Source organism: Ranitomeya variabilis, chromosome 5 (assembly GCF_051348905.1).
Source record: "Ranitomeya variabilis isolate aRanVar5 chromosome 5, aRanVar5.hap1, whole genome shotgun sequence".
NCBI classification, from domain to species: domain Eukaryota; kingdom Metazoa; phylum Chordata; class Amphibia; order Anura; family Dendrobatidae; genus Ranitomeya; species Ranitomeya variabilis.
In genome coordinates this window covers 41,649,934-41,672,840 of record NC_135236.1, presented here as the reverse complement: position 1 = coordinate 41,672,840, position 22,907 = coordinate 41,649,934, and the positions used below count along the sequence as shown (strand labels likewise).

General features: G+C 45.9%; 1 protein-coding gene across 1 annotated transcript in view; it reads right to left on the bottom strand.

The window, feature by feature from the left end:
* LOC143774283 (NXPE family member 3-like) overlaps positions 1–22,907 on the bottom strand; it is a 127,285-nt gene that overhangs the window by 28,495 nt on the left and 75,883 nt on the right. Inside the window, exon 3 of the mRNA XM_077261709.1 lies at positions 4,814–5,034. Coding sequence (XP_077117824.1) covers positions 4,814–5,034 — 221 coding nt within the window. The remainder of the gene's footprint in view (positions 1–4,813; positions 5,035–22,907) is intronic.

Genomic DNA, 22,907 nt, shown 5'->3' with positions numbered 1-22,907 from the left:
CAGAAGTTTGCCCAAGGCACTTTATTACTGAGGCCATCAACTTCTATACGAGCCAAGTAGTCTCAAACTCTTTTTGATTTTTTTTATTTGCTCCCGATGAGCATATTTTGAGGGGAAACGCGTCAAGAGCTGCATACTCTGCATTTTCTAGATTATCGATTTTTTTGGCTTTTTTGAGACCATTAAATATACATATGATCCTTGATCATACCTGTGCTGACGAGTTGTCTGTTTGAACTATTGTCCAGTGGACAAGGCTTTAATATCCGTTCAGAGGTGTTTAGGTTGGCTCTCTTCCCTTTATTATTATTATTTTATATCAAACCAGTAGTGCCTTACAGGGACCCTCAGGGAGAGCCATCGTGGAGCGGTTGTGCCATTTGCGTTCAAGAGGGTGCCAACGTCCGCTGACCGGTAGGGGCCAGTTTAGGGTATACTATAGGGTTACTGCCCTCCCACCTGTATCAACAGCCTTGTTATACCTTTGGATATAGTATCTTTGACTGAGGATTTTCTTTTTTCTTTGTTTATTGATTATTTTTCATTTTCTGGTCCTTTTTTGTATTTTAATTGATACTAATAAACAGTGATTTTATGTGAATCTACTAGTGAGTGCATACACTTTAAAAGTCATATACGGTGAACACACAAGTTATCCTACAATATTCTGGTTTCCAGATAAATTTATCCAAAAGTACCAGAGTGTCTTTAATGTAGCCCAAGGTATTTTTAATTCTATGTTGTAAAATACCATCTAACCCGGCACTTACATTTTCCCGGCTACAAGATGTCTCATATGGGGTGGAAAAATGCCTTTATGCAATTTTGGTAGAGAATGAAAAATGGTCATTTTAAGGCACTCGGGTACCATAAGCATTTCATTGAAAATCTCTAAATCAAAACCCTGGTTTATCAATCTCATCAAAACATTTTTGTATAAATTGGCGAGGTTAGCTTCTAGCCTACGGTAAGTAGTTGTATCAAAAAGTTGTTCGTTAGCAATTTTAGAAGATTTCTATCTAAAGTGGCTACAGCCCTGTCCTTATCTGCTTTTCTTATTATAATGGATGTATATGATTATAGTTCTTTCAACACTTTTTTTCTAGTCTGAGTGAGATTGGAAATAATTCATTATGGTTTTATTGGAATTTCTCTTAACCCACAATTTTTTTTATGCTTAATGGACAGTATTACCTACAGATAACTGAAGCATCCATGGAATTGAAGGTGTCTCACTCTTTTGCCAATATTATTATGGTCTGGTATGAACATCATTTCATATTTCTTTCTGATAATGAGTTGCCTGATTGAGTTATCTGGTACGGTCGATACATTGATGATATTATCATCACATGTTCTAGAGATGTATCTTCTGTGCCAGACCTACAGTCCTATTTCAACATCAATAATCATAATTTACAATTCACTGTGGAGTGGAATCAAAATAATTTTTTTTTAATTACATTTATTCATTCCGGTCAATACTGTGGCCAATAAAATAATCACCACAACATACTGTATAAAAAAAACAGTCTTGGGTAACATTATTGCATGTGACATCCTGCAATCCTAAGCATGTCAAGTCAGCTATCCCCACAAGAGAAATTACACGAGCTAAACTAAATTGCTCTGATCCTGATAACTGGTAAAGGGAACATGATAAAGTTTGCTTTAGACTAGAGGAACGAGGTTACGCGTCTTGGTCAACTGATAAAGTGATTAAAATAGTGGAACAGAAAACTAGGACAGACAAGGTACATAAAGAAAGAAGAAAAAAAGAAAAAATGAAATGGATCACTATGCTTTGGATAACAATGTTGGGGAAATTTTCTTTTCCACCCAGTTCAGTAATGAATTTAATTACGGTACATAAAAAAAAATCTTTCGTAACATTTTATCTATCCTGAAACAAGATATGGCGTTGTGTTAGATCATTACAAAAGGAGTATGCATTATTCCGAAGAAGGCTCCGAGTTTATCACAAAAGTTGTCTCCCACGCTGTTTCAGAGTTCAGATAAAACAGGAGATTCATGCCTAAAAAGCATCGGTTGCTATGAATGTGGACATAATATATATAAATTATGCAGGTATTTATCTGTGCCTTAAATATTTATGTCTATGAAAACAGGTCAGACATTCCCCATTAAATCCTATATCAACTGTAACAGTAACTTTGTAGATTATTTAATAAATTACAGTAAGTGCAAAGTACAGTATGTTGGATGGCCCACATGCCCTCTAAGGCTAATTTCACATTTGCGTTTAAAAACGCAAATGCAGGTGGTGAAAAAAACGCATGTAAACGCGTGCAAACGCTGCGTTTTTTAGATGCATGCGTTTTCTCATGCGGTAAAAAAACGCGGCGTTTTGACGTGGTTACATGCGTTTTTCCCTGCGTTTGCATTTTTGAAACGCATGCTGAGAAGTGTGTGACAGCTGCCAATCATCAAAATCATCTAGAAAACCCACTATAAATAGAAAAAGCTAGGGTTAGGGTTAGGGGTAGGGTTAGGGTTAGGGTTAGGATCCCTAGGGTTAGGGTTAGGGTTAGGGGTAGGGTTAGGATTAGGGTTAGGATCTCTAGGGTTAGGGTTAGGGTTAGGATCCCTAGGGTTAGGGTTAAGGTTAGGGGTAGGGTTAGGGGTAGGGTTTGGATCCCTTTATCACCTTGATGGTGGGGGGTGGCTTATCAGTGTGTATTCTTGTTTTTTTCTATTGAAACGCATGCATTTAAAACGCAACCAAACGCATGTGCTTAAAAACACATGCGTTTACATAGACAGCAATACGTTTTTTTGCCGCAAAAAAACGCATGCGTTTTTTGCGGCAAAAAAATGCCTCTAGAAATTACTACATGTTGCATTTCTGCAACAGAATGCAAGCATAGAAAAGACGCATGCGTCAACAAACGCGGCAAAACGCATACAAAAAAACGCATGCGTTTTTAATGTTAAATATAGGGAAAAAAAACGCATGAGTTTTTTTGCGCTAAAACGCAGCGGCAAAAAACGCAAATGTGAAACCAGCCTTACAGTAAGAATTTGGGGGCATATTGCGGACAGTGGCAAAAAAGATCTTAAGGGTGTTTTAGCAGTTTCATGGCATCTTGCCGTTGTTCACACAGGAGATGTCATTAGAATGGACGTTACTGGGATAGAAAGGGAAAAAATGGATGTCAGAGGAGGAGATCGTAGGAGGTGCTACTAAACACAGAAGCCCACCGGATATTTTTTTCACAGACCAGTCAAATGGATTAAACTTGAGACAAGATCTTATTCACCATTATTGATTGGTTTATCGAGGCATCTGTTTTTATAAATTTTTGATTTATATTTTTGTGTTTTCTGTCTGTAGTTTTTTGTATTTGACCTGAAATGTAAAAGAGGATGGGTGCGATATAATCTTTTTAAAGGTGATGGTAACATGTATTGAACAGCTATGATTAAGGAATTGTATTCCGAAATGCAAAAGATGTTTTAACACGAACAGCAGTTCATAGAAACATAGAATGTTAGAGTTGGAAGGGACCCCCTGAGTCGTCGTGTCCAATCCCCTGCTCAATGCAGGATTTACTAAACCATCTTATTGAAGGAGAACTCGCCACCTCTCGTGGCAGCCTCTCATACTCATTGATCACACTCACTGTCAATTTTTTTCTCTAATATCTAATCTGTATCTTCTCCCTTTCAGTTTCATCCCATTGCTTCTCGTGTTCCCATGTGCAAATGAGAATAAGGATGATCCCTCTACACTGTGACAGCCCTTGAGATATTTGTAGACAGCTATTAAGTCTCCTCTTAGCCTTCTTTTTTGCAAGCTAAACATTCCCAGATTCTTTAACCGTTCCTCGTAGGACATACTTTGCTGTCTGCTCACTATCCTGGTCGCTCTTTTCTGAACTTGCTCCAGTTTTTCGATATCTTTTTTTAAAATGTGGTGCCCAGAACTGGAAACAGTATTCCAGATGAGGCCTGACCAAGGATCAATACAGGAGGATAATTACTTGTCATGATCAAGGTTGTAATACATCACTGAACTGTGTTTGCCTTTTTTGCTGCTGCATCACACGGTTGACTCTTGTGCGGACTGTGATCTATTTCTTAAATGTTGTCTATGCATTTGATTTTTTGAATAAAGAACATGAGTTCATCCTGGACTATGGAGTGATGAGTTTTCCTTCAGTCACTATTAGCTAAATTAGGTTACTTGTGTTTGGTGGAAAATCTACACAAACCAGCAAAAGTAAGTTGCAGATACCAAAAATGTACCGCAGGTCAGTGTTAAAAAAAAAAGAGCATGACATTTCTATAAATCCCGTACACTTTCCTCAAACTGTAAGATGTTTTGCAAAAATGTGCACTATGAAAAACTCCCCAAAACTATTTGTGGGAACCTTAGACATGATGATCTACTGTATAAGCTAGAGCTACCCGAGAATGTGAGCCAGAGTATTCCTGAACCAGGAGACGCTCAAGTGTGTGAGGTGGTAAGATAACCTTAATAACAGTGTAAAAAATCACATGTGACCTTGGTTCCACTGATTTGTCTTTGGTAAAACCCTCCAGGAGGTTCTACTGTCTGGCAGTGTTGATCCAGAAGAAGTTAAGATCCACATGAATCAGTTGTTAATTGCCTAACATTAGTGGAAAATTCCTTGGCGGAGTTGCCTGACACTGATTACTTTATATTGTCTAACAAGTCCGTGTAGTTGTGATGTCCATAGATACTTCCACTGCGCGACTTTATTGGTCTTTTCTATCTACTGAAATAAAGGTGTGATGAAAATTTTTGTGGAAAGAAGGCATCACTCACCCACTAAGAAGAGAGTCCTCCAGAGCGTTTGTCACTTTTCGGTATCCACCCATCGAGTGAAAGATTAGTGAATGGCACGGCAGGTTCTCAGGTCTCACACAATGCCACTTGTCACCACTAACAGGATCTATATATGTGCAGACATCTTCTCCAACAGACTGAAGATTGCACTCTGCCACTGCGCTGCTGCCATTATAGCGGAAATATCCTCTGAAATATACCTTAAAATCAAAACACATTGAGAAAAACCATTACCAGCAGAATGGAATTGAAGACACTAAAGAAATTGAACAGAATTAGAAAAAGTTGCTTGCTTACTTCAAGAAATAATACTACAATTGTCTTCAGGTTGAGACAGGTATTGCAGCTTAGATTCAATAAATTGAATACAGATGACTTGCAATAGCACATACAACCAGAAGACCGGAGTGGAGCAATCTCTGGAACAAAAATGTGATTTTTTTTCCAATTTTGTATAATCTTTATAGAGTGTAGACCTCGTCATTTTCATTGTATCTCTGCCCATTGTGTTTTTTTGTTTTAACCAAGAGCAGGAAAAGGTAATGATAAAATCCATGAGGAAGAACCTTACTTGTATTCTAAAAACATTATATATGCTCTCATTAAATCTCTATTCACAAAACTGTTTAGGCCCCAACCTCCCACTATGCTTAGAATCATCCTTCAGACATCCCAGAAGCTCGCATTTCAAGACACCTTTGTATAATCTTTGCCTCTCCACAACATATTTTTAGAAAATAACTTTTACAATGACGTTTTATGATATTTTATATCTTATTTTTAAAATTCTTAAAAGATTTCGGCTGCTGTCATTAAATAGAAAGACAAATTGGTCATATAAGCTATACAATATTGTCTCTACCCAAGACCGGGACACGTTTTTAATGTTCAGAAATCAAAAAGTTCCAATTCAATGACGAGAAGTGGAGAAAACTTATGGTTTATTGATAAGAATCCAATTATAGATAAATATTAAGTTTTAATGTTTATCATATAATTATTTGTCTACTAAGGATGGGAACAATTGTTTGGAGATGGGGGAATTTCATGAAAAGATGTGCCCAATTTAACAATGCGAAGAGCAGGTATATAGACGACATTTCCCAAGCCTTTATTTGACTTTTGGCAACTAATAAATTCCTGTTCAACTGTATTATGGGAATAGCAAATAGTCCTTTGGCTGAACCATGGGTAGTGACATGTTTACTAGTACATATCAAAGAACAATGTTGTATAAATGCTGGTAGCACTGCTAACTGATCCTATTTTATCACTAGGAGTTTCTGAAAATGGAGTCCATCAAGATATTCCAAGGCTCAGTTGGTCAGCGGGCAGAAGACCTGTAGATTTTCTTAGCATCTTTTCTCCAGCCTGGCCATGTATATGAGCAGGAAAGTACTTCACTTGTATACTTGTCTGGATAACCAAAGAGAAGAGAAAAATTTGCCCAAAGCCTCGTATTGCAGATTAGGCAATGTCAAATGTTATCCAAATAGACTTCAACATAGTTATGGAAGACAACACTTAGGACAAATGGCTTAAAGGGGCATAATAGAGACTTGTCATTGGAAATATTTAAAATCCTTGAGGTCTCTCATATCCCCCCTCCCATTTTTTTTCTTTAATCTACCAGTTGTCTTGAGGAGACAAATGATGGATGTCTGTTTCCCTGACAAACTGGTGGCAAGTGGTGAGATTTTACAGAACATCAGTGATCTGGTTTGAGAAATCACTCCTGTCACTGAAAACTTGCACCGTTCTTGCAAGAATCCTGTGCAAGGTTTTAAGGAATCAGACTCAGTGCTTTAATATTTTTTATCTGGAACATTACTGTACGTGCAGCAGTTACACCCCCCCACTTGTTTTTCTGTCATATCTTTTATTTGGCAATGATGGCTACGTTGGGTGAGCCCTGGTATTACCAGCAGTCCAAAGACACTCTTATTGCCCTCTGTAGGATGAGACCAGTCAGTACACCCTGATGAAGGACCAGCTCCAAAACGCGCGTTGGGGCATGTGCTGCACTTGGAGATTACCGGTACCCAGGTAATTTATTTTACAGCCCACAGAACTCTGCCTTCATTACACCCCTCACTTCAGTCACTTCCACTATGTGGTCTATTACAGTAAACGATCTATTTGATGCTCACTATTCACTACTAAGCAGTTTTTTGTTATATACACATTGTTTGGCGTTATTAGTTGTCCAATTTTGCACATAGTATTTGCACTGGCACCTAGTGTGCAGTTATTGTGGTTGGTATTCTATTCATATATTTTTATTTCAGTTTGTATCACTGATTGTTTAGCATAATATTTTTAGTTCGTTTTTCAGCTATTTTGATGTTATATATATTATTTTCACTGGTATTAGTGGCATATGTTCTCTGCAGCTTTATTCTGACAATATATATTTTGCTAGTATAATTTCTTTAGCAATTTTTCCTGGTGCTGTTTTCTCTAATTTATGGTGTTACATTTTATTATATTGTATATTATACTTTTTATCTATATAAATCATGTGTTATTATTTGTGTGGGCTCCTCTTGTGCTGGTAGTGCTATGTACCACTACTAAATAAAGGTATTTTAACCGTAATATTGTTTATTGTCCTATTTTATTTTACCTTTTGTTCGGGTTTTTCTCTTTGGGTTTCCTGTTATGATCCGGTGATCCTGGAGCCGCATGAGACTATCTCTGGAGTAGGTGGTACCTGTACTGACCGCAATCCTAATACTGACACCGCAACTAGAAGTAGCCGTGGGATGTACCTAACCAGGCCTAGACACCTCGACACAGCTGGAGGACTAAATACCCCTAAAGATGGAAATGGGAAATCCTATCTTGCCTCAGAGCAGAGCCCCAAAGGATAGGCAGCCCCCCACAAATATTGACTGTGAGTTTAAGAGGAAATACGTACACAGGCAGAGAAAACAGAGTTTAGCAAAAGAGGCCCTTCTAGCTAGATAGAAAGGATAGTGCTGAGTTCTAAGCGGTCAGTATTAAAACAGTAGAAAATTCCACAGCAGAAAATACTATATACTACATCTAACTAAAGACATAGGATGTATATCTGCATCTCCAGAGAAACCAGCATGACAGAAAAATCCAAACAAGTCAAGCTGGACAAAAACACAATAGATTGCACTGCACATAAAAGAACACTGCATGCGTGCTACAGAGAACCAAAACGAGGCACTTATCTTAGCTGAAATGACAGCTGGGCAGTGGAGCCAGTCAGAGATGCAAACCCTCCAAGATACAATGGACAACTGGCAGGGATTGATGGATCCTACAAACCTAAATACCTAATAGGGCTGCAATAAGCAGAAACACCTGCCCTGGCCTATAATCCAGAGACCACTGAACTACCACTAACAACCACCGGAGGGAGCCCAAGAGCAGAATTCACAACAGCTTCCCCATACAGCAGTGAGTCCAGCAACACCAATTACTTTAAACTCCGTCCCGAGAATTTTCCTGTGATGGACATGGACGGGGACTTGGACATATTTCTGCAGGGGTTTGAAAATGCCTGTAGACAGTACCAGCTGCCGGAGGACCAGTGAGCCCGATATTTAACTCCAGGGCTCAGAGGAAAAGCTCTGGAGGTGTTTTCTTTTCTCCCTCGAGACCAAGATGGAGACTATGAGGCCATCAAGCAGGCCCTGATAAGTACCAGATAACTCCTGAGGTCTACCGGAAAAAGCTCCGAGCCCTCCAGCGTGGACCACATGATGGCTACAGTGATGTGGTGAACAGGCTCAGAACCACCTTTGCACCTTTGAGCAGTGGGTCAAAGGACTGTCAATCACCACCTGTGAGGAACCCCCCGGAGAAGCCCATCTCCGAATCCCCAACGAAGGGGGTATTATCGGATCCCAAAAGGGTGGCCCGTAATCTAGGCTTAAGGAGCGATCTGTTAATCAGCTCCTATGCTACATCAGGAAGAGGGAGGTGTCATAGGTAATATTAAAAATCTTTGAGGTCCCTCATATCCCACCTCCCTTTTTTTTTCTTTCATCTACCAGTTGTCTTGAGGAGACAAATGATAGCTGCCTTTATGTAAAATGGCAGTGACAGAGATGTTAAGCAGATTAATTAATTGATTCTGAGATTGTTTTTGTCGTGACATATTGTACTTCATGTTAGTGGTAACATTTCTTTGATATGACTTATAACTAATAAATAACATTTCCCACATGTCTACTTTACATCAGCACAATTTTGGAAACAACATTTTTTTTTGTTAGGATGTTATAAGGGTTAAAATTTGAGCAGCGATTTCACATTTTTGCAACAAAATTTACAAAACCATTTTATTTAGGGACCACCTCACATTTGAAGTGAGTTTGGGGGGGTCAATATAACAGAAAATACCCAAAAGTGACAACATTCTAAAAACTGCACCCCTCAAGGTGCGCAAAACGACATTAAAGAAGTTTATTAACCCTTCAGGTGCTTCACGATAACTAAAGCAATGTGGAAGTACAAAATTAACATTTTACTTTTTTCACAAAAAATTTACTTTGGAACTATTTTTTTTTTATTTTCACAAGGGTATCAGAAGAAAATGGACCACACAATTTGTTGTGCAATTTCTCCTGAGTACGCCGATACCCCATATGTGGGGGAAAGCCACTGTTTGGGTGCATGGCAGGGTTCAGAAGGGAGGGAGCACCAGTTGACTTTTTTGAACGCAAAATTGGCTGGAATCAATTATGGCGCCATGTCATGTTTGAAGTCCCCCTGATGTGCCTAAACAGTGGAAACACCCCAATTCTAACTCCAACCCAAGCACCAACACACCCCTAACCCTAATCCCAACCTTAACCACAACACACCCCTAACCCTAATCCCAACCCTAACCATAACCCTAACCACAAACCTAACCCTAACACACCCCTAACCCTTATCCCAGTCCTAACCTGAAACCTAGCCCTAACCCTAACCCTAGCCCTAACCCTAGCCCAACTCACTTTAGCCCAACTTTGACCCTAATGAAAAAATGGAAATTAATTTATTTTTCCCTATGTAAGCGGGTGATAAAAGGGGGTTTTATTTACGATTTTTAATTTTGATCACTGTGATAGTGTCTATCACAGTGCTAAAAATTGACGAGTAGCTACTGGGGGGGGCAGATGGGGCCATCGCCCCAAGCCCTGCGCTCTGAGGGGGCCCACCTGGAGCTGCGCTACTTTAACTGTATTGGTGTGCACAGCGCGCCGATACAGTTACATTCTGTGGCAAAGCAGGGAGAATTAATCTCCCTGCACTGCTGCCCAGCCGCTATGGGGCCCCTGAGCAGGTGGGGGGCCCCAGTGTCAGCAGTGGACCCCCCCACCTGTCATCGCAGGCTCAGCTGCTTTGGCTACATGCCGATACAGCTGATCGCATTGATGGGAGTAGGAGCGCTACGCTCCCTCTCCTATCATCCCCCTCTCAGCATCTGATGTCACCGACGCCAACACTGACAGGGGTCACGATGACGTCACTGCTCGGCACCCACGGTCCGGAGGTGTGCGGGCGCTCAGAGCAGCAGAGGAACCAGGAAGAGAGGTATTTATTTTTATGGGGGCTGCCTTATACTACAGAGTATGCCTATGAAGGGATTCCTTATACTACAGAGTCTGCTTATGGGGGGCTTCCATATACTACAGAGTAATGCCTATGGGGGGATTCCATATACCACAGAGTCTGCCTATGGGGGGGATTCCATATACTACAGAGTCTGCCTATGGGGGATTCCTTATACTACAGAGTATGCCTATGGGGGCTGCCTTATACTACAAGGTCTGCCTATGGGGTGTTGCCTTATACCAGAGGGTCTGCCTATAGGGGGCTACCTTATACTACAGAGTCTGCCTATGGGGGCTGCCTTATATTACAGAGTCTGCCAATGGGGTTTGCCTTATGCTACAGAGTCTGCCTATGGGAAGAGGATTCCTTATACTACAGAGTCTGCTTATGGGTGCTGCCTTGTGTTATAGAGTCTGCCTATGGGGGCCGCCTTATACTACAGAGTCTGCCTATGGGGGCTGCCTTTTACTACAGAGTCTGCCTATTGGGGCCACCTTATACTACAGAGTCTGCCTTTGGCGGCTGCCTTATACTACAGAGCCTGCCTATGGGGACTGCCTTATGCTATAGTCTGCCTATGGGGGCTGCCTTATGCTATAGAGTCTGCCTATGGGGGCTGCCTTTCTGCTATAGAGTCTGCCTATGGGAGCTGCCTTATGCTATAGAGTCTGCCTATGGGGGCTGCCTTGTACTACAGAGTCTGCCTATGGGTGGGATTCCTTATACTACAGAATCTGCCTATGAGGGGCTTCCTTATACTGCAGAGTCTGCCTATGGGGGCTGCCTTATGCTATAGAGTCTGCCTATGGGGGCTGCCTTATGCTATAGAGTCTGCCTATGAGGGCTGCCTTATGCTATAGAATCTGCCTATGAGGGCTGCCTTATGTTAAAGAGTCTGCCTAAGGGGGATTCCTTATACTATAGAGTCTGCCTATGGAGCACGCACCTTTGACCCCAGTGGAGCCGGAAAGCGAGACGCTGCAGTCCGGGATGACAACGCCGCAGCACCAGTCCCTGCAATCAGCGATCCAGACCCCAGCGGAGGTGGAGAAAGACACCGGCACAGGCGAGAATTCTACGCAAACTGCCCCGGTAGCTGAAGACACCCTGGTGGGACCCCTAGAACCCCTGCCAGCTTTATCACCTGGCCAGTCAGTAACTGTTACCGTAACATGGGACCACAGGATAGACATAAGACATGATTTAACTGACCCAATGACACCAGAATCATCGCCCCTGAAGGCATACAGACCAAAAGAAGCCATACGCTGAAGCACCCAAAAACTGACCTTATGGGATTCCCAGGAGAGGCCCATGCAGCAGCTAACTGTGTGGAAATACTAGCAAAAAACAGGTCCCACAAAGCTAAACCTGCAGACAGAGTACCATTAAGATCAGGATATTATGCCCTACATGGAAAAAGGTGCTGAGGACAGCAAATCCATATCCGTGTAGCCACTGAAAGTGGAGTGCATACCCAGGCTACACAAACTCCAAATGATGGACTGTTTCCTATTGAATCCTCAGTTGTGACTAGTGTTGAGCATTCCGATACTGCAAATATCGGGTATCGGCCGATATTCGCTGTATCGGAATTCCGATACCGAGCTCCGATATTTTTGCGATATCGGATACTGGAATTGGAAGTTCACATAGTGCAATGATGCACTATAATGGAGTGTGGGCGGTGCGTGGGCGGAGACTGCATGTATGTGCGGGCAGGGTCTGTTCATGACCATGGGGGATCTGTACAGGCCTCTTGGGGGTCTGTGCGTGCCTGCCGGGGGTCTGTGCAGGCTGCCAGGGTCTGTTCGGGCCTGCCGGGGCTCTGTGCGGGCTGCCGGGGCTCTGTGTGGGCTGCCGGGGCTCTGTACGGGCTGCCAGGGCTCTGTGCGGGCTGCTGGGGCTCTGTGAGGGCTGCCAGGGGTCTGTGCGTGCCTGCTGGGGGTCTGTGCGGGCTGCCGGGTATTTGTGCGGGCTGCCGGGGGTCTGTGTGGGCCTGCCGGGGCTCTGTGCGGGCTGCCAGGGCTCTGTGCGGGCTGCTGGGGCTCTGTGAGGGCTGCCAGGGGTCTGTGCGTGCCTGCTGGGGGTCTGTGCGGGCTGCCGGGGGTCTGTGCGGGCCTGCTGGGGGTCTGTGCGGACTGCCGGGGCTCTGTGCGGGCTACCGGGGCTCTGTGCGGGCTGCTGGGGATCTATGTGGGCTGCCGGGGGTCTGTGCGTGCTTGCCGGGGGTCTGTGCGGGCTGCCGGGGGTCTGTGCGGGCTGCCGGGGGTCTGTGCGTGCTTGCCGGGGGACTGTGCGGGCTGCTGGGGGTCTGTGCGGTCTGCCGGGGCTCTGTGCGGGCTGCCGGGGCTCTGTGTGGGCTGCCGGGGATCTGTGTGTGCCTGCCGGGGATCTGTGCGGGCTGCTGGGGCTCTGTGCGGGCCTGCCGGGGCTCTGTGCGGGCCTGCCGGGTCTCTGTGCGGGCTGCCGGGGCTTTGTGCGGGCTGCCGGGGCTCTGTGCGGGCTGGCGGGGGTCTGTGTGCGCCTGCCGGGGGTCTGTGCGGGCTGCCGGGGGTCTGTGCGGGCCTGCTGGGGCTCTGTGCGGGCTGCCGGGGCTCTGTGCGGGCCGCCGGGGCTCTGTGCGGCCTGCCGGGGCTCTGTGCGGTCTGCCGGGGCTCTATGCGGGTCTGCCGGGGCTTTGTGTGGGCTACCGGGGCTCTGTGTGGGCTGCCGGGGCTTTGTGTGGGCTGACAGGGCTCTGTGCGGGCTGCCGGGGGTCTGTGCGTGTGTGCAGGCATCGTCTGATGGGACTACAAGTCCCATCGGACGATGCCTGCTACAGTGACAGTGATTGGCACATTAGCCAATGATGGGACAGTAGTAGTCCCATCATCCGGCTAATGTGTTGAATGTAAAAAAAAAAATACTACATACATACTACATACATACATACATACATGTTGCCCAAAAACAATAAAAAAGGAGACTTGGATGAAGATTCGCTAGTGTGGTTATTGTAGGCGAATTCTGCCCAGGGAAGAAGAGACACCCAGTCATCATGGTGAGCATTGGTAAAATGACAAAGATAAGATATGAGGACTTGATTTACACGCTCCACCTGGCCGTTGGACTGGGGATGATAAGCAGAGGAAAAATCCAATGATACCTGCAGAAGACCACAAAGCGCTCTCCAAAAACGGGAGGTAAACTTGACTCCTCGGTCGGAGACGATATGCTGAGGGAATCCATGGAGTCGAAAAACTTGAAGTAAGAAAATCTTCGCTAGGTCAGGAGCAGATGGAAGTCCAGGTAGAGGAATGAAGTGAGCCATTTTGGAAAATCTGTCTACCACCACCAAAATTGCAGTGCAATTAGAGGACTTCGGTAAGTCAGTGACAAAGTCCATAGAAATATGAGTCCAGGGGACGGATGGCACAGGAAGTGGAAGCAGTGAACCAGATGGCAGCTGTCGAGGAACCTTGTTCCGGGCACACGAGGAACAGGAAGCAACAAAATCCAACACATTCTGGCGAAGAGAAGGCCACCAATAATGAAGAGAAATCAGAGAGAGAGTCTTCTTACCTCCAACATGTCCAGCGAACTGAGAGGAATGACCCCAACGTAAGACCTTTAACTTGTCACGATTAGATACAAGGGTCTTCCCCGGAGGCGGCGTGATCACATCTAGAGGAGCCAAAGAAACAATCTTGGCTGGATCAAGAATGTGCATAGGTTTCTCCTCCACATCTGAGGGTTGAAAAGACCGTGACAAGGCGTCAGCTCTGATGTTCTTATCTCCAGGTCGAAAATGTAATTCGAAATCGAAACGGCCGAAGAACAAGGACCATCTGGCTTGTCGAGGATTCAGCCTTTGAGCTGACTGGACATAGGCTAGATTTTTGTGGTCCGTAAAAATGACAAAAGGATGAATAGCCCCTTCAGGAAGGTACCGCCACTCCTCCTGGGCCAATTTGATGGCAAGCAATTCCTTGTCACCGATGGAATAATTTCGTTCTGGAGGAGAAAATGTCTTGGAGAAGAAACCACAGGACACTAATCGACCCGAGTTAGACCTCTGTAGCAGTACAGCTCCGGTTCCGAAAGAGGATGCATCCACTTCAAGAATGAATGGCCTATTGGTATCTGGTCGATGAAGCACCGATGCAGAAGCGAATTCTTGCTTCAGAGTTTGAAAGGCTGTCTCAGCCTCCGGTGACCAGAGATTAGGATCGACCCCATTGCGAACCAAGGCGGAGATTGGCTTAGACAGAGAGGAGAAGTGAGAAATAAATTGACTGTAGTAATTGGCAAAGCCAAGAAAACGCTGAATAGCCTTTACTCCAGATGGCCGGGGCCAATTCAGAATGGCAGACACCTTTTTAGGATCCATCTTCAGACCATCCTCGGACACGATTTACCCCAGGAAAGGCACGGAAGACTGTTCAAAGATGCACTTTTCAATCTTAGCGAAAAGATAATTCTCTCTTAGACGGAGTAAGACTCGGCGAACGTCCCGTCAATGGGTGGATAGGTCTGGAGAGAAGACGAGGATGTCATCCAAATAGACCACAACACTGGTATAGAGATAGTCTCGAAAAATGTCATTGACAAATTCTTGGAACACTGCGGGCGCATTACAGAGCCCAAAAGGCATTACCAAATACTCGTAGTGCCTGTCCCGAGTGTTGAATGTGGTCTTCCATTCGTCTCCTGCACGGATGCGAACCAAGTTGTAGGCTCCCCGAAGATCAAGCTTGGTGAAGATTCGTGCTCCTCTCAGACAGTCGAAAAGTTCAGAGATTAGAGATAAGGGGTATTTGTTCTTCACAGTGATGTTATTTAATCCCCTGTAATCAATACACGGGCGAAGAGTACCATCCTTCTTCTTCACGAAAAAAAAAACCTGCTCCAGCTGGATAAAACCTCTAGCGAGATTCTCTTGAATATAGTCCGACATAGCTTGAGTCTCTGCAGGAGAGAGGGGATAGATTCTACTTCTAGGAGGCGTGGTACCAGGAACGAGATCTATAGGACAGTCGTAGGGTCGATGTGGAGGAAGAGATTCTGCCTCCTTTTTATCAAAAACATCCGAAAAAGAAGAAAAAGCCGAAGGCAACCCGGAGGGAATGGGAGAGGGACAGGGAGCACGCACAGGATGAACCGGCAGCAGACAACGAGACCGACAGGAATCTCCCGATCGAAGAATGTTGCCTTTATGCCAATCTAAAAAAGGTTCGTGGAGTCACAGCCACGGAAGGCCAAGGAGAATAGGATGAGAAGTGTTGGCTAAAACAAAGAACGAGATTCTCTCCCTATGAAGAGCCCCTACCTGAAGCTCTACCAAGTGCGTAACTTGAGTTATGGTTTCTTGCAAGGGTTTTCCGTCAACAGAAGCGAGAAGAAGAGGATTCTCTAAAGACCTTACGGGAACTGAGAATTTAATTACCTCCTCCAGCCTAATAAAATTTCCGGCAGCACCGGAGTCCAAATAAGCCTCAAGAGAAAAACGTTTACCAAGAACATGTAACAAAACGGGCAGAGTGAGGGGTTGAGAGGTTTCACATGCACCTAGGGAGGCCTCTCTTACCTGACCTAGGCGAAGGAGTTTTCCGGACGGTCTGGGCAGGCACGGAGGAGATGTGAGGAACTTCCGCAGTAAAAACAGAGACACTGGGAGCGCCTCTCCTTGCGACGTTGTTCGGAGAGTTTAACACGATCAACTTGCATAGGCTCTGGAACGGAAACAGAAGTAGAGACCCTGGGCCATGGACTGGGAGGTCCACGAGAAGATATAGTAGAACAAGGAAATTTTCTCTCCCGAGCTCGTTCTTGAAAGCGAAGATCTATTCGTGTTGCTAAGGCAATTAGATCTTCCAAATTAGTTGGAGTATTACGACCAGCTAATTCATCTTTCACACGGCTAGAAAGCCCTCGCCAGAAGGCCCCTACTAACACCTCATTATTCCAGCCTAGGTCAGAAAATAAGGTCCAAAACTGGATAGCGTATTGTCCAACAGTTAACGACCCCTGGAGTAAATTAAACAATGCCTCAGTGGTTGAGGCCAAGCGACCTGGTTCATCAAAAACCATACAAAAAGTCTCCAGAAATGGAGTGAGCTGAAGAACCACTGGATCATCCCGCTCCCAAAGAGGATTAACCCATGCCAAGGCATCTCCCTCCAGATGAGAAACAATAAAAGCTACCTTGGCCCGATCCGTGGGATACGGTGTGGGGAGGAGCTCAAAATGAAGACGGCACTGATTGAGAAATCCCCGACATAGTTTGGGTTCTCCATTAAAGCGAGGAAGTTTGGCTAAACGAGGATTGGGATGGGGAGCTAGAGCTGGTGAAGGCCCGGATGCGGCAAAATGAAGAGATTGGAGGCGACTATCAACTGATGCCATATACCCCAGAATATGGGACTGAGCGTCACGCTGCTGTGCCAGCTCTTGTTGCAAACTGGCCAGCTGGGAGGCATTCCCCAGATCGGAGGACTGAAGAGCAGAGAGAAGGGAGTCCATAGACTTCATAAAGGACATCATCCGAGTCTGGTTCTCCCGTAGATAAACAAGCTCTTTCTGAGCAGCCGCAGCTCCAGCGGGATCCATGGCCTTTGCGTACTGTTAGGACTAGGTAGTGGACCCTCTGGGCCAACACTTCAGAGCCCCCGAGAGCGAGTGAACCAGATGGTGCCACCCCCTGTACAGAGAGCGTTAGGGACAGGCCCAAGGAGGGTGAAGCTGCAACTGCCGGAGCCAAAGGGATGACTGAAGATATAGCAGAGGAATCAGAGGACGGAGGGAAGAAGGTGCAACTGAAGAGGCTAGAATGGCAGAGGCACCGGACAGATAGAGGTAGTAAGAGACAACGTACTGACCAGGAAGATGAGGGCAGACGTGGACGAAGACAACGGAGACTCGGAAGTAGCAGGCACAGCAGGAATTAAGGACCGGCAGGTATGACAGGAACACAGAACGAGAAGGCACGTCAGGAACATAGGACTGGAAAGCAGGTCAGGAACACGGGACTGGAAGGCACAGCGGGAACACGGGACTGGAAGGCACGTCAGGAACACGGAACTGGAAGGCACGTCAGGAACACGGTACTGGAAGGCACAGCAGGAACACGGGACTGGAAGGCACGTCAGGGACAAGGGACTGGAAGGCACAGCAGGAACACGGGACTGGAAGGCACAGCAGGAACACGGAACTGGAAGGCACGTCAGAAACACGGGACTGGAAGGCACAGCAGGAACACGGGACTGGAAGGCACGTCAGGAACACGGAACTGGAAGGCACGTCAGGAACATGGGACTAGAAGGCACGTCAGGAACACGGGACAACCTGGAAACAAAGCAAGAGACGCACAAAGCCTAGGAATTTAAGGAGATGCTGGTATTACCCAGCGAATGCAATAGACGCAAAGGCGTCTTACCTGGTCAGATGCAGGAAAGAAATACCCGATGGGCGCCGCCATATTGGGGCGGGGCCAGCGGGTCACGACCTCCCAGAAACCCCGGCGGTGAGAGAAGCACATCTGCAAATGCGCGGACCGCCGAAGGGACGAACACCAGGGAAAGCAGAGGAAGAGGAGCGAGGAGGAGCGTCGGGAGTGCGCCGGCCAGACAGGTAAGTATTGCGAGGTGTAACACATACAGACATACAGTACATTAAACATATATTACATACTCACCATTACTTGTCACTTTGTTCCCCGAAGCCAGTGTCATCTGTAAAAAATACTAAAATAACAAACAAACAATATACTCCCTGATCTGCAGAAATCAACGAGTGTCCCACGACGATCTGCCGTGGAGAACGGCAGCATCAGCTGATGCGACCGCTCTCCAGGGGCTCCAGGAACACAATGACGGGAGGAAGGTATCCTTCCGCACTGTATTCCTCCGCCGCTGTAAAAAAATAGTCCCTAGTCTCACTTTTGGCATTGCTGTGTGAGAAATTTTCCCACGCAGCAATTGCCGTAAAGTGAGACTTTGAACTATAGTAACCTCAGTGATGCACTGCAGGAGCCATTGTCTCCTGTCAGTGTGTCACTGAGGGTCCTATAGAGCAGTGACATCACCCGATGTCACTGTTCTATAGGGGAGATCGTCGTGGCCACTCGTTATTAATTGGACTATGGTGGACAGGTAGTATACGGTTTCTTATTTTATGTTTTTTGCAGGCGCTGAAGTATGGTAAGTATGGTTAAAAAAACAGATCCGGCGGAAAAAAACAGATTAGGTGGAAAGAAACGGATTCGGTGTGCAAATAGGAAAGGTTTATGGACCTCACCTGGGAGAGGGACCCTCTATTGCCTCCAAACCGGCCGGACCACAGCTACCCCTGCACTTGGTACCCTGGACTGAGGCTGACTGCTACCATCTGTAAACCAGGTAAAGACTGAAAACCTGTGTCCTGGTTCTTTACTCTACTATCCACCACACCATCTGTGCCATACACCTTTGGAGCCCTGGAGACCCCGCTTCACCTGTGGGAAGGGTCACCATCTTGCTGCATAACATCACCCCAGAGGACCCCTTTAAGCAGCGTCGATCCTTACTGACCGAAAACCACAGGTGGCATCACGAACATAAACATTACAAATCCCCTTAAAGACCTTTCCCTTTAATTGGGCGCCCAGAGCCACAGACCAGGTCGCAGCCACCGTGACATCCCCTTTAAGACCGGACCTGGTACCGAGTACCCCACTGCGCAGGCGGGCGACTCCCCTTACATACAAATCATTACCCTGGAAAGGATGTTCCTTAACATATTTCCCAGGAAAATCCATTTTGGTTTATTTTTTGTATTTTTTATTGTGAGTCTGTAAAAATGGCATAAGACTCTGACAACATTGTTCACAGCTGTGACCTGGGAGTCAGAAATGCTTCAAGGGGTATTCCCCATGATGTTCCCGTGTCATTTGAGCACTGATCCCATCGATTTCTGACGTTTTTAGATCCTAAAAGGACCCGGGGAGGATCACGGTAAAAATGCTCGGATTTCCCATAGACTTACTTTGGGCTCGTTGCTCGGGTCGAGTACCCGAGTATTCCAATTTGCTGGACCTGAGCAACAAGCACCCGAGCATTTTAGTGCTCGCTCATCACTACAAACTATAGATAAAGAGCTGGAAACCCACTCAGAGGGTAAATTGTTTCAGAGTGGAATAATGCAACCTGGTTCAGGTGGAAATTGACAGATACAGGAGTCATCCCAAGATCTGGTTGGACAGCTAAACCAGGTGAAATCTAAGAGCAAAGGAGAAAGGAGAGGCTGAAGAATTTGGAGTGTATCCTCTTCGGAATGCAGAACATCAATGTACTGGTAACATGTGATAAATCATCATCCATTACATTAAATTCATAGGGTTTCCTGGAGCAATGACAGAAAAAATGTGAGTTTTCTGACCAGGATAAAATAAATGAGGTTCTCCACAGTTTCAGACTAACAAAAGTAAATTAGGATTGTAGAAAGGAAGCCTCACAGTGACCGGAACCCACAACTTGTCATTGAGGAAAGGATGTATCAGGTCTAAGACGATCTCTGCACCTGAGCCTAGAACTTAAAGCTTTATGACTTTGTAGGGTGAAAAGGAGAGTTGGCGCCCAGATACTATTTCTTCCCACAGAAAAGACATAGGTCAAGTTATTGAAGATTGTGAAGAGACAATGAAGATTTTCTTATTTTTCTCTTTGTTGTCAATTGGAGCGCCCCCACTGCCGCAGGGCCGAGGGGTACCCAGTACCGGGCCTCTGGGTTTCTGTTCTGGGGTTGTCACGGTGGCTAGGCCCGATCCGTGACCCTGCTGTTGAGGGGCGCCCAATAGAAGGGTGACAGTTCGGTGTGTGGTGCAGGACGCAATCAATCACAAGGACACAGGGGTGCAGTCTCTTTACCTCTTTACTGAAGATCTCTGGGTCCTCAGTCCGGATCCCGGATAACCAGACTGCGCAAGTCCGGCCGGTCCGATGGCACCTCCAGAGTTCTCTTTGCAGGTGGAAATCTGTGCCTTCCTTCTAGCGCTATGGGTTGCGGTCCTTCCCTGCTGTGCTTACGGAAAGTCCCCACAACTGTTGTGTCTGTTTCTTAAGTTCCCTCACAACATGATTAGATGATGTTCTGCTAATCCTCCGTCCCTCCCTGATGTTACGGTTAGGACGGCACCCGTTTGACGGGTAGGCTCGGAGCTCTTCCGGGACCCTAGAGTCGCCCCTCTCCACAAGTTGCCCCCCAAGACTGCATAGGTGATTTAGGTTAGACAGCCCGCCTGAGACTGACTGTCCTGCCGTAGGTTCGAAGTATTACCTGAAGCTGTATATAGAAATACTTCCTTCGGCGTTCCGGCCACCGGTTGTTTGCGCCTCAGTAGGATGTTGCCTCGATCTTACAGCACGACCCCTACTGGTATTCTCCTTCTTGCTTTGATCTCGTTTCTCACTCAGCACAATCTATCTCGCTTCTAATCCTTCCTTGGGCACCGCCGCTATGCTGAGCAGGCACGGTCCCGTTACGTTCTTTCCTGTAGCCAGGCCTCTGTCAGGATCCCACCCCTGACAGGGACCCTACCGAATCTTCCCCCACAACACCCTCTGCCACAAGGTGTTGCCTGGTTCCAACCCAGTCAGCTTTCTGCCCAACTTCCTGCCTGACCCCCAGTTTTACCAGTGTGTGGAGAGTGGCCTAGTAAATAGAACCCTTAGCTCCCCCTGGAGGCCCGGCGGTGAAATGTATTGGTGTCTGTGATACCTGCTCAGATGAACTCCTTCAGTGCCATCAGACGTACCATAGCTCCCCTTAGTGGCGGAGCCACAGTACTGCAACGACCAGGACTCTGGGGCGCTGCACTCCCCCCCGGTTAAATCCAGTACTCTGGGACTGGGAAGAAAACAACAATACAGGTTAGCAAAAAGACATACAATTTGTTGAGTGCAATAACAATAAGTATACTTGAACAGAGCTTCCCTTTATGGGAGGTGAGGACACTTGAACGTTACAAACATGGTTAAATATCATAGCAACATGCTATAAGTAACTATTCTTACCCAACCGGGTATTCTACTTAGTACAAATTGTTGAACAATAATTTAACATTGCCTTTAAGGACGTACACTCTGAATCCGCTAAAGACCTTCTTATAATCATATTATAAGGCAATTTAACTTTTACATTCTCCTTCTTTAAATCTGCAGGACCGCCTGTCCTAACGGCACCAGACCTACTGCCTCTCCTTTCTTACAGGACCGCTCCTTTCAGCCCGAGCCTTCTGTCTTTTCAACTACTATACACAGTATAGAACATGACATACTTTCAGTTTAAGAGCACTGAGCCATCTCTATATGGCTCCTAAGAGGACTCACCAACTAACCCCTACAGGTCCACTTTCTGTCCTCATTTTCTATCAACATTATTAAACATTAAACTTCCATCATTACTTTTCTTACTAACATGTATGCAGGACACTACGTCTACCCCTACGGGCCTACTGCATCTTTCTTCTAGCTTTCACTTTCTACCAGAGAACATTATCAGCATTTCTTTACAATTAACTAGTTGGATACATATAACTTTTACATGTAAGCATTATTATCACTTTCTCTTGTCAGGACATTATTGCTATCTGTCTGTCTTAAAGCAATACCGTTCCTTTAAGTGCAACACGTGAACATCCCCTTTAAGTGGGGACCATGTCTTTATGAGGTAGCATATCTTCTCAGGCTACCAGTCCATACTCAGCAAAGGCTCCGGTGCGGTATCTTCGCAAAGAGTCTCTCTTTAAGTAAAACCAGTAGGGAGCACCTTTAAGAAGGTGCAAACTATTTACAAAAAGTTTGTATCATGCACTGTTCATGATTGCGGCAGTTCTGGAAACTTTTGCAAAACTAGGAAAAAGTAAACAAAACAATAGGGATCCCGGGTCAACAAAGGGATCCCTTTAAGAGTTAACCCTGGACGGGTTTAGAGCAGCAAAAAGCAGGGAAGCAAACAGTTAACTATGTACAATCTTCGGTTCTCTGAGGTTTAGTTGGACGGCTTCTAGGGCTGCACCTGGCACTTAACCCCTCTTGGCCCAGGAAGGGTGAAGTCCAGGGTCGCACCCAGTGCTGGACAAATGCCGTTAATCCGTCTTTCATGTACGGTTAGGTCATGCACAGCGTTGGAGGTCCGCGCAGCTTGAGTAGGGGCAGTTGCTGCAGCAGAGGTAGCGGCTGCTGCAAGATCAGTCACTGGAACGGAGTCAGCAGCTGTGACACTAGCAGTCGCGGGAGTGGTGTCAGTCATCAGGGCAGGGTCGTCCTTCATACCTGCTTCAGATGCGGTCCCTCCGGTGCCGATCTGCTCCGTCTCCGCTGGGATCTGGAACGCTGGCTGCAGGGCCTTGCGCTGCGGGGTTGTCATCTCCGTTTGCAGCATCTCGCTTTCCGGCAGGGCCTTGCTTTCTGGCGTTGGAGCGCTGGAACTTCTTTCCTGCTCCGGACCAGACGAGGCTGCCGGCAGACGTCTGGCT